We start from the raw sequence: 12,391 nt of genomic DNA on the forward strand, positions 1-12,391 counted from the left end.
ACACGTGGTTCTTAGCATATAGCACACATGGTTCTTAGCACATAGCACACGTGGTTCTTAGCATATAGCACACATGGTTCTTAGCATATAGCACACGTGCAGGACTCATTAACTGACCCAGCTTTGCGTAGTAGAAGGGGAAGTCTCCCAGGTATGTGGAGTACTGCGGCAGGGTGAACAGGCCTCCAGGCAGACTGTTCCACATGAGGTTGCTCCTCGAGGTTTGCTGCAGCACCCGGTCCTGGATGATCTGCATAGACAGAAGGAAGCGGAGGAGATTCAAATGAATGTTTTCTGTGCGGTGGGCAATTGATTGCGATTTGGTAAATATCAATCAGCTGTTCACAATACTCCTTGTTCCCGTGTGACTTGTAAGAAAAAAAAACAACACAAACAATAATTACATCAGTCTCTAAGCTGTTTGGAAACAGACAGATCCTCTGGCTCTTCACAACAAACAAATAAACCTGCAGACTACAAATGAGCGGTTCTCACTACGCCTGTCTTTGTATAGACAAAATATAAATTAATTTGCAGACACCTTAATGAAACATTGAGCATTCTCAAAAGCATGGCGTGGTCGTTGGTAACAATCCGAAGCCGACACACTGACATCTTAGCCGCCTCGTTCTACGACATGTTTTTGGAGCCGGGTTAAGATGCCGAGAGTGTAAACAGATTGAAGATCAGCTTCTTCGGGGAGTAACTCTACCCCGCTGACAGACGAGTCCCAGCCCTGCCTTCCTCCCTCTTGGGACGAGGCCTCTGTAACACTAGCTGAGGACATCGACTAATGGGCTACAACAAGGCTACACAACTGAAAAAACAGCAGTACTTTTCCTGTTTGTTATAGTCAAACACTTATCAAACAATAACCATCAGATACAAGCATCTGCTCTGCATTCTGGTTGACTAAAGGCCTCAATTTAGAGCTGCTGATAGTGGCTGGGCGGATTTTGGGAATGCCCAAAAGCGCGACTTTGAATGCGGTGAAACATCCACCCTCTCCTTTCTGCCTCGCTCTCTTATCCTTTTACATTCCTCGCCGCTCTCATCTTTGCTTGTTTGTAATTCCAGCCCAACAGCAGCGAGATAGCTGCTACTCAGCAGTAAGAATAGAGATAAATGGAATCCGACAGGAACAAACCACTGACATGATTGATAGCCGCAGCGAGAAACGGCCTCAAATACATTTCAGCAGAGTTAGACAATATGCACCATCTAGTCTGGCACCGGTTCATTGTGGGAATTACGACCGCAACTGCAGTCTGCACTTGTAAAACACAAAGTCAGTGCAAAGTCAATAACGGAGAGGCTCGGGAGATAATTGTGTGAAAAATAAAACAATGGATTACCGCCATACTTGTATTTGTGTGCAGAATCACAGCAGTAACATCTGACATTTCCAAATTACTGGATGCAACACGAACAAAACAGATGGCACTGAAGTGAAGTGCAACACACATTACAAGCATGCAATGAGTGTGTGTGTGTGTGTAGTTTGTATTCTATGTTTACACGCGTGTGTGTACCTCCAGTGTGGTCAGAACGATCTTCTCCACGGAGTTGAAATACGCCTCCCAGAGGAACTGGGTCTGGTGCCTCAGGGACAGGATCTTGTCCTGGTGGATGGCGCGCACTGTTGAGGGGATCTGAGAGAGAAGGAAGTACATGTGAGCATATTGAACAAAAACTAAAGACAGTAGTCTTGGAGAATTACACTGGGTGTTGTTATTTGACCAGCAAAATGCAATGTCTGCAGAAAAAGTGCACGTTCTGCCTCAATAGGCTCAGCTGGCATATACAGTAAATCTGTGATCCAGCCTAGAGGAGCTTTAGGGGACAGTGGTCACAAATCAGGACTAAACTAGAAAAGTCGACGCAAATTGGAATAAAAATAAAGAACATCTGCTCCTAGTTCATTTGAGATAAAGCCTGATTAACCTCCTGTGGTCTCAAACATTGTCATCCTCAAGGAAAGCAGTGTTGACTAAACTCTGAAGTAAAACCACTGTAGTGTCCACCTTTAGGTTGTGTTGCACCAACCTGTAACAGCAGCCTTTCATCTCCAATCACGGCCGCCGTGTTCCAGTCGATGATCTCTGAGAAGGGCAGCTCCCAGCCGTTACTCAGCATCACCGGCACACAGGCTGCCTGGAAGAGTAAGACACAACATCAGACACACACACACACACACACTAGACGGTGTTCATTAATGAGATTAATTGTCTTAAGAAAAAGCTGCTCTGCGGAACATGTGACGCTCATGACGGGTATCGTGGACCAGTAAGAATGAGTGCATGAATAAATAAAGTGTTGGAGAAGTCGGATAAAAGCACCTTCTGTGACGTCAGTCTGAACCTATTTATATGCAACGGGTATATAGTTTGTTATTTCTACAGGCAACATATAATATAAAGACCTATGCATGGCGTAACCCATGTCGTCGCTGTACAGGGACCATTTCCCAAAGCAATCAAATCAGGCAATTTAACCAAAAGAGGCCACATAGCCTCCAAAATATTTCCATTAACGACAGAACTGCTGCAGCACCTTGATGACTTGGCAGTGCACTTCAAAAAACACTCTTGAACTTTGACCCCTGCGTCTGAAAGGTGAATGAAATTGCACAGAAGTGTGCATCCATGTTTGTGAATCCTTAGTGATTGCAAATGTTTGTGCTTTAAATTGTGTACGTGCAATGTGTGTTTTTGTAAGAGTTGAATAGTGCAGCCTGGACTACCGGCCCTATAATCTGTTAAGCGGGGTATCATTCACACACACACACACACACACACACACACACACACACACACACACACACACACACACACACACACACCTCTAATCTCCTCGGTGTCATTAGCAAAGGCAGCAATCTGCTGAAACGCTGCCATGCTTTCTCTACCTATCGGCTCTCACAGGCCGATCGACTGGAGACTCCTGGAGCTCAACCCTCTGCCAGCTCATCACATTACTCATGACTACTGCACCGCTTCCCATCCGGCCTGCTGGAATACTGGCTTGGGCCGATGTAACTAATACAGCGCCCAGCTCAAGTGTCTGCCCGAGTCTCCCTCCGACCTCTGCATGCTACCTCAACGGCTTCATTCATCAGTCCACCGCCTGACGTCGCCTCAGTTCCCGGCTTCCCAGTGGTGCAATTATCTCTCCGTTCCAGTCAAATAAAGAGTCACTGCCCATCTTTTCCATTGTAAACCCAAAAGTCATCATTCTTGCTTCTACTCGCTCAAAAATCTCTCTCTTCCCAGACCATTTCTCTGCCGTCGTCGTCTCGAGACTCGTGTTTACAGCACTCGACCCGACATAACTCAGAGGAAAATAACGCCATTGCTGCTGGTTGCCGTGTGAAGACAGAAAGGAGCATTTATAATGCCTTTCACTCTTTTTCCTCTGGTGTTATCAATCAATGTCTTACTTCCATGATAGAATGTCAAATTTAAAACAGAGATTTATGTTCAGATACCTGTTCTGATCATGCTTATCAAATACTTCCTCGTGGTAGTCATTTACTTATCGTATGACATCATTAACCTACAATCACCTGCATATGGATTTACTGACTAATATAACAACTTTTGTGTTGAAGAATCTATTTGAAAGGTTCGTGTGCCCCTAAAATGTGTTCTCGATAGATCAAACACTTTTTTTCGCAAAAAGATGGGACATTTTTAATCACAACTTCCTTACGTGAAACTGTTTATTAAACCCATTCTATAACTCAAACTATGAGCCTACAGCACAGTCACTAAAGAAGCTTCAACCTGAAGTGATTTGGCAGATTGTGTGAAGACGCTACCAGAATTAAAAAGGGTGAGTGTAATTTAAAAAAGGAGAGGATATGAGTGAGGAAACTTAAAGAAACGCAGGACCAGAATTGAAAAGTAGAAAACATCCAGAGAGGAAATATGTCCGGGGCAGCAGTGCAGACACTGAGTCAGAGGCAGCTGTATCAACACCGGCTGCACATTAACTAAATGCATGGCAGTGGGTGAGAGAGCTACTGGAAGTAACACAGTACATCACTTTTTCCATTTTCCACCACTGATTAATGGCTTTATTGTTTGGTCGCCGCAGCTTCGGGGCTCACGGACGACGAGGTTTCTTGTAAACAGCTCAACCCGTGTTTGGTCATCATGCTCAGCAGCCAAAACCAACCCAATAAGATAGACACGTCATCAAAACTGAAGCACTTTTGGGGTTTAATTCGGTCCAAATATTACAGCGATTCCTTCAAAATACTCGTGACAGATTCAGCACAGACGACACAGGGGCGGCGACGAGAACAGAACATTTATCAAACAGCATGACTTCTAATTCCAGTGCAGTAGTACCTGCAGGGTTGCACTCACTGAAAAATCATATTTTCGAGGATCCTCAAAAACCTTTTGGGCTTTACTTCATTAAAAGCAATATGAAAGACGGGAGAGAAAGAGTAGCAGACTCACCACAATGCATCGACCAGAACACATTCTGATTGACCGACAATAAGGAGCAACACTGACCTGCAACGCCTCCAGGAAGCGGAAAGAACCCAGCCGTCGTCCTCGAGGCACCAGGCAGAAGGTGGAGTTGTACAGCATCTCTCTGTAGTCGTACCTGAGGGGCGACGGCAAAGAAGAGCAGACATCAGGAACCGGTGCTCCCATGTCCTGAGATCACAGAGAATATGAGCAGTCACACCAGAACATTGTCCTTCCAGTGTATTAGTGAACACATTGTTTGGTTTTTACCAACAAAGATGTAGGAACGCAGCCAGCAGCCGGCTCAGGTTTCCTGAAAACACCCAGAACAGCAAAAGGCACCTCTAACGACGGAATACCTGGAAAGCAGCAGCAGCACCTTTCGGGGAAAAATCCTCGACTTTGATCTCGACTCCTCGGTCTTCTTCTCCCCGCCCATCTATAAACCCCTTGCCCTCTCACCTGCACATCAACATCTCTCCCTCCATCCAACCTAAGCCTCCGTCAGCACCTGCTTGGAATTCCTTCCATGTCATTAATGTGTGTGTCTGTGTGTTTCATTAGATGGGACTGAAACTTTGCACATTTTATTCCTGAGTTCATTACTTGTGAACGAGCATTCATGAAAATGTGTGCTTGTTTATGCAATAATTACAGATGTGACGGTGATAATTAGTAAACGCATTGCGTGTGCGCCTCAGGCTGCTTTCCTAAACTTTCCTTTATTGTGTTTTCAGTTCCGTTTGTTTGTCAGCAGGCGTACACAACAACACAGGGATATTACATTATGATAAAGTATGACACTTTGCAATGCTGTGCCTCATGTGCATTGATCCAAAACACCTTCTAAGATATTTGAAATGTATCTGGCAAGTGTAAACTTCTGTATAAACTTTTTTTTATGTCATTTATGGAGCAATAAAGAGAACCCCAATATTCTAGGGACTACTGCAGACACACAAGGCAGTACATTTAATGTAATAAAGTTCTCAATAGCTTAAAAAATACAGTACACATATTATTACGCCGAGTGAAATACACTGCACACTTTAAAACACTAAGAGACAAACCAGGAAAACATATCTAATGCAAAGCACACTGGCATTTCTGTTGTGTTAGAAGTGTAATGTATGCACAGGACAACATCTTCTAGTATTAATCTAGTTTTAACCAATCGGGGACCATTTGTTTTCCAAAATAAAACACTTCCGAGGCCCTACTCTGTCCAGATGGTCTGGCTTCCAGCTCAGTGGACGTCTGGCCTGACTAATATATTTTGAGGTTAAATGGTTGTGGGACATCTGACGTTTCTCCTGGTGTACAAACACACACACACACACACACACACACACACACACACACACTATCTTTTCCTTCGCTCTTATTCTCTGCACGGTGGAGTTCTGATCGGCACCATAAATTGCATTAACTGTTAAGACACAAATCAGCAAACACAAAGTCGTGTTCTCTTGTTCTCCTGCAGAATGTGGGGGTCAGAAACGTTAAATCAACTTTAGTGATTATGTAAAATCTATCTGGATAATCCGCTTTGGACTACACATACCATTCACAGTTAACAGCCACTATGGGGAGTATAGAGAAGATTAAAAGCATAAAAGCTACAATTAAGCTTGATGGCATCTATAGTAATAAACTCATGTATCAGAAATCCATTAACCACGAGTACGAGCAAGTAAAGAATGGGTAGCATCACTATCATTAAACATGACGAACAAATAATCCAGCCAGAGGAACATAATAACTGACCCCCTTTTTCCAGGCCTATAAAAACTAAAGTATAGGTCCATATCTGGGCCTGGCCGGGTGTAAATCTCCCATCCATCCCATTTCCTGTCAGTGCAAACTCAGAAAAGACCAGATGTTCCTCTCCCTGCATACCTACATTCTCTACCCGTCTTCCAGATGGCTGCCTGTGGGGAGGAGCCGTCTCCCAGTATGCTACCGCATGCGTCATTGGAGATGTTAAGGATGAGCGTTCAGAAATATCGTCTCCATAAACCGACTCCCCCGTGCATTTTTCTGTTTTATTCCCACCCCCAGATTCTTAAAAGTGCACACGCATGTGCGGTAGATGTTCAACAGACCGGTCTCATTAACGGGATAGATGTCAGCGAGGAGGAGTTAGTCATACCTGCATGTCACAGCAATGTCAGTAATTAACTCCACACGATACCAGGTAAATCCTGCCGACGCCCATCTTTTCTCCAACATGCAGATGGCTGCTGGTGAGCAGAGACGCCTCACACTAGCAGATTCGTCACGACTGAATAACCACAGAATTGAGCTTCAACGTCATTTTTTGCCACCGCCATATAGTGCAGAAATAAGAGAATGAACGCTGTAGTAAAGCATTTAGGATATTATCAATACTACAGGACTAATCTGGAGAAAAGCTACTGTTCAACAACAGGCACAGCTCCATCATAATCTAATGTAGCATCATAAATGCCCTTGAAAAATGTGGTATTTTGTGCACATTATCATGAATAAACCATGTTAATAAAAAAAAAACCACTCATTTGAAACTGATAGCACAGGTATTCCCCAAGGATATCAAAATGGGTCCTACATTGAGATCATGTAAATAACCAAAACCAAGCTGCAAAACAATGCATCCTACTGTGCACAAAACGTCAGGCTGACAGAATGCATGTGGTGGGCGCAACCGCTGACTGTTCAGCGTGACCACACTGCGGGTATTTCTCTAAGAAACCATCAACTTTTAGAAATCATAGTTCTTTTGCATGATATAAACACTGTATGAGTTTGCGAGTGAGAGCGAGTAGAGTTAGGTTGTCGTTCCGGTCCAGTGGATAAGCTCAAAGGAATACTTAACCCACCAAAATTACTATTCGTGTAACAATGAGTCACCGCTCGCTACCTAGGATTCTTGAAGAAAACGTTGTTTCTTCACGGCGAGCGGAGAATCAATAAGCGGCCAAAAAAACGGATTAAATCCTTCAAAAATTAAAGTCGATGGAGGCCAAATTTAACAACAAAATTACAAACATCGGTTGACTTCACCACCACATCTCGTCTCAATAATTAAACTGTCTTTTCTGGTACATATATACATTTTCTAGGTCTCGTATTGGGGAAAAGAGGCCTGGCTGTAAAATGTATTTGTTTGAATAAATGTTTTATTTCCTGTCTTTGAGTATCTTGAAAAGTGCTATATAAGTTTGGAATTATTATTATTTGTATTAATGCTATGGCAGATAGATCTGTCAAACATTAATACAAATTAAAGATAATTTAATAATATTGCAGAACAGGAACCCAGTATGATTCACTGAAAGAGAAAAACGGGAAGAGAGCTGGGTCAAAAAAGAAAAGATCAACCAGTCTCCTAGCAACAAGAACGGATGGTGTGAAAAAGAACTGCATGGCTCACTCCGTCAAGTGCCGGAGGAGACTCGGGAGGACAGCCGGAGTGTTTGTCTCTCGTAATCCGCGAGGACCACACACACATTTACAACATATCTCGTAGAGATGACGGCGATCAAAGGAGGCATTGCTTGGAAAAGTCACAGAGCTCACGGGCGGGCGGCTGCCCCGAAACGTCTCGTGTGCCGGGACGCCGTGTCCACCGCTACGCGTTGATCTTGTTTACCAGTTCCAAGGATGCGTTTCATACCACGTCGCACAAAGACATTATTTGATTTCCATGAAACTGGAGGAAAGAGTGAGCGTCTTATTGACGTCATTGCATGTTTAAAATGATAAAAGGCAAAAGTTAGCTGCTACAAGATGGTGGGAGTTTTATCATTTCATAGCAAAGAACTGCTTGACTCCATCCAAAATAAATGTTATATATGTGAATATAACCATTACATTGCTAGGGTCAAAGAATGTCAATCTACCTTCACTAATAAATATACTTGAGTTTTGTTAGTCTGTGCACTTTATTGTATATTCTAAATTGAATAAGTTTCTATTTCTTGTACTGTGTCGACTGTTGTTTATTGTCTAATTAATGTATGCACCACTATGTGAAACATACCTGGTAATAAACGGTTTCTGATTCTAATGATGAGGTTGAGGACACTCAAAAGAAGTTTAAACAAACAATCCAACACCTTCAGTCCAATAGCTACTGTATCCCTGGGCCGGTATTGAGTTTCGATCCAATCCCAGGTGTTAAATTAAATAGCTGTGTGCCTCAATGTGTGGAAGTGACTAGTCATTCTTTCATGTGTAAGGAAACGTCGAGCTCGACTTAAACATTGCTTTCCTACCTTTGAAAAACCAAATGCAACAAATAAATACATAGATATAAATGTACCGAATTGTTATGCATCAAAAGTAATGAAAATAAATACCCGATCCAGATATTTGAGCAGCTCTCCTCAACAAAAATGACATCATACACTAAGCTGGACTAATTAATTGGAAAAGTTAAAATAAACCCCCTCATACTGCCAATCATCATCAGAAGATTAACCTCTTGGAAAGCTCAGCCGTGGCCTAATATATTGGATGTGCCGTGATGGACAAACTGTCCAAAGAGGGGCCCAAATAGTTTCGATGAATTAAGCAATGCTCTGAAATGTTCACTTCCAGAAAGAGAATAGGCTTCCAGTTAACCGTGCAGCCGCCGCTCATCTTAGTCACAGGACGGTTCCTCACAACAACCGGGAATTCCTAAAGAGGAACTTCAGAGGGGGAAATGAAGACGGGAACTCCGGCGTCATCTCGTTCCCTCGCCCCGTGCAGACGTCTCATCTTCTGCTTCCTCTTCTCTGTCACATTTGAGCTGACGGGCAGTCGGCTGTTGCCAGGACTATAAGTTCAAGCCAGAGGAATTGCAGCCTGAAAGGCGGCGAGTGAAAGTGACTGTCATCAAGTCACCCAAAAAAAACACACAAAAAAGGCGGTTTGACAATCGCATGCTGTATTCAAGCCCCACACACAGCCGGAGCCACCCATGGCAAGAATGTCACACACAGCGCAAACACACACACACATAAAGCCTCAGTTTGATCTCGACACATCAGAGTGACTTCAATAGCTGGAGACGCTTTTCGGCTTTCTTTCGGCTGACAAGAGGTAGACGTGTCCAACACATAGTGACGGGACCGGAGGAGGGGAAGCTAGCGCGCCTTATTTATGCACACAGAAACGCATCAAATGAAGACAAAGAAAAACAACATCACGTAGACCTCATGAAAAGAAATCGGAGCCTGTAGATAAGTAGTGGACGTAGTTGTCACCCATTTGGTTTGAGGACTTAAATTCAGCATTTTAGCCATCGGCATACGAGTAGCCACAGCCTCAATGCTGTTCATTTGGTAAATTATGGTCCCATTTAGAGCAACATAGCAACATGAGAGCAATCATTACACGACGGTTTTGATCTCCACGAGGCCATCAAGCGGCTGCTCGAGATGTGGGGTTAATGTTAATTATCCATCAAGATGAATATTGGAAAGCAGACTGGAGAAGAAAGAGTGCATGAGACCTGAGAAAAGAGGACTGTGAACACATTACTGTGAACACATTAGACGTCAGCAGCGGTTTTGTTGCACTTGTAGGGATCTGGTAGATCCATCAACAGCAAGAAACCCCCATAGAGAATCTTAGATTTCACTGTGATAACTATTCCAACAATGCAATGCAGTTAACACCATATAACCTTAGAGAGAGAGGCCAGACAACTTAGGGGACAGAATAACTATGAAGAGTGTGACACTTACTTGCCCGGAGTTATGGAGCTTAAAATACTCCACTGGCCTCAGGACGGGAGAGATTGACGGCACGCGGTATGAATGAGATTCACGGCACTATCTTTTTACTTAATGGCATAGTTAATCTTGACTGTTTTACCTCCAGCTGTGATAGATGAGCAACTTTTTTTTTTTAAGCAATGGAGCGAGATAACGTTGCCTTGAGCAGGATTGGGGACGTAATACTGGGACGACAAAAAAAAAAAAAGGGGGTGGTAGCAGAGCTGAAGGGGAAATAAAGTTTTAATTGATAAAAACAACAACTAGACTTGATTACACAAGCTTGGCTGCGTCATGACACCCATAGGCTGAATGTTTATAATTAATCATCCTGCTTTATTCTCTAATGTCATCATTTCCGCCCCCAGATGTAAATGGACATTGCAGGGTAAGAGGTTTATAAGTGACTGTGGTGGAATATCCAGTAACCATTACATAGTGTTATTTCCGAGGTCATCCAAAAAGAAAAAGGACAAATTAAGTCTCGACATGCTACTAAGGATTGTTCTCCCTTTTTGGTAAAGCATGAGCCCAAGTAGTACAAGACAGACAGCATCATGGTTATTTATAACTCATGACTAATGAGAAAATAGAATTTATTGTCTGAATAAAAATAGAGGCATCAGTAAAATCAGAGGCAGTTGAACGCTTAATCTTTCTGAACCCTTTTTGTGACAAAAAGTAGATAAAAGTGCACTTAAAGATAGGGTAGGCGATTTTCATAAACTCGCAAGAGTGCACTAGTTTTTAGAAATGATCCCACAGAGAAAAATCTAAATCTTTCCAATGGAAGTAGCAACATTAGCTCCATAAATTGCTAAATCTAGCCAGAGCTACCAAGTCTGCCACACAAACACACTATTGAGTACTATTGCTAGTACTCACAGCTACAAAGCTAGCAGATCGTGGAGTACTGACAGGAGGACAGGCAGGTAGCCCGTCCTATCAATGAGAATCAATGAGAATTTCAACAAACAACATAAAAACGTTTCCGAAGAAGATTACCAACTTTTGACAGATGAAAAGAAGACAGATGAAAGTGCAGGGTGGTTATACTTTATAAGAAAAGAGCCAACATCGCTGACTAATGGGGTTTAAGGAGCAAACTACCTGGAGAGAAGATGATATTAATACCAATAGGACCTTTTGAAAAACAAAGCATTTGCTTATTTCCTCAAGGCACCTTTGGCTCACCCCTCTTCCTCTGGTTAATGAGTTCAAAGACAGCTTTATAAAACATTTACAGACACAGAGGGGGGTTTCAAGCTCTACCATAGTTATACATGACCCCAGGTTAATTCACCTAATTACGAGGCTTTGAATCTTCTATCACGCTTCTTTTTCCCTTCTCTGAATCCATCCATCTTAAGCCCTCTTTCACCAGCAGAACCAAAAAGCAAAAACCTTTCATCTCTTCAAATATCCCTCCTCAAAATGGAGTCATACACCCCCTCGAGTTAGTTACAGTAAGCGCTAAACACACTGACCAAAAACACACCGATTTATCAACATCCATCCAGAAATGTTTGTGCCGCAAAAGAGCCGCTGGATTTCCCCGAATCCTGAAGGAGTTTGGAGGAAGCCGCCCACATCTCTAATCAGCTATCCATCCGCTTGATGAGGTTGATGAGAGGCATGCTTTGAAGTGCTCTCCGGATACCGAAAACCAGAACAAGGGAGTGTTGGAGATAATGAAATGACTGCCGTTAATGGAACAGCCATTAGCGCGGGAATGTCAAGGCTGACATAAAAGATGTCGGACAGGCGATTCGGGTCACACTAGTTGACTGCAGTGGCCAGGGAGAGACTTTCCATTTTTTGCAAATACTTAGAAATGAATGCATTTACCTAGAATGAATCCTGTATTTCCAACCAGGACTTTGGGACTGAGTAATACGGTGCAGCCCTGATGTTTTTGTAGCAAGCCCTGAGGGGGGGGGAAATTAATTTCTTCCAGATTTCTTGGTCAACCACCAACAACATGGATCAAATGAATGAATGAAAGTGTCAAAAAGGTGAAGGTTGAGCAGATTCATCTGCTGCTGTTGCACTGGCTGTTCTGCACCAGAGATAAGTCCGGGTCAGGAATGCCTCTGATCTGGGCCGAGCCGGGACGGATGAGGGAAGAGATGCAAGGATGTGAGAAGGCACATAGTGATG

At 43.2% G+C, this 12,391-nt stretch overlaps 1 protein-coding gene across 1 annotated transcript in view; it reads right to left on the minus strand.

Moving 5' to 3' along the window:
* LOC306745105 (exostosin-1b-like) overlaps nt 1-12,391 on the minus strand; it is a gene marked incomplete at its 5' end in the record, with an annotated part of 29,222 nt that overhangs the window by 4,088 nt on the left and 12,743 nt on the right. Inside the window, 4 exons of the mRNA XM_079227840.1 lie at nt 118-250; nt 1,533-1,652; nt 2,047-2,154; nt 4,527-4,620. Coding sequence (XP_079083966.1) covers nt 118-250; nt 1,533-1,652; nt 2,047-2,154; nt 4,527-4,620 — 455 coding nt within the window. The remainder of the gene's footprint in view (nt 1-117; nt 251-1,532; nt 1,653-2,046; nt 2,155-4,526; nt 4,621-12,391) is intronic.

The sequence above is a fragment of the Taurulus bubalis genome, assembly GCF_910589615.1.
Source record: "Taurulus bubalis genome assembly, chromosome: 12".
Classification (NCBI taxonomy): Eukaryota; Metazoa; Chordata; class Actinopteri; order Perciformes; family Cottidae; genus Taurulus; species Taurulus bubalis.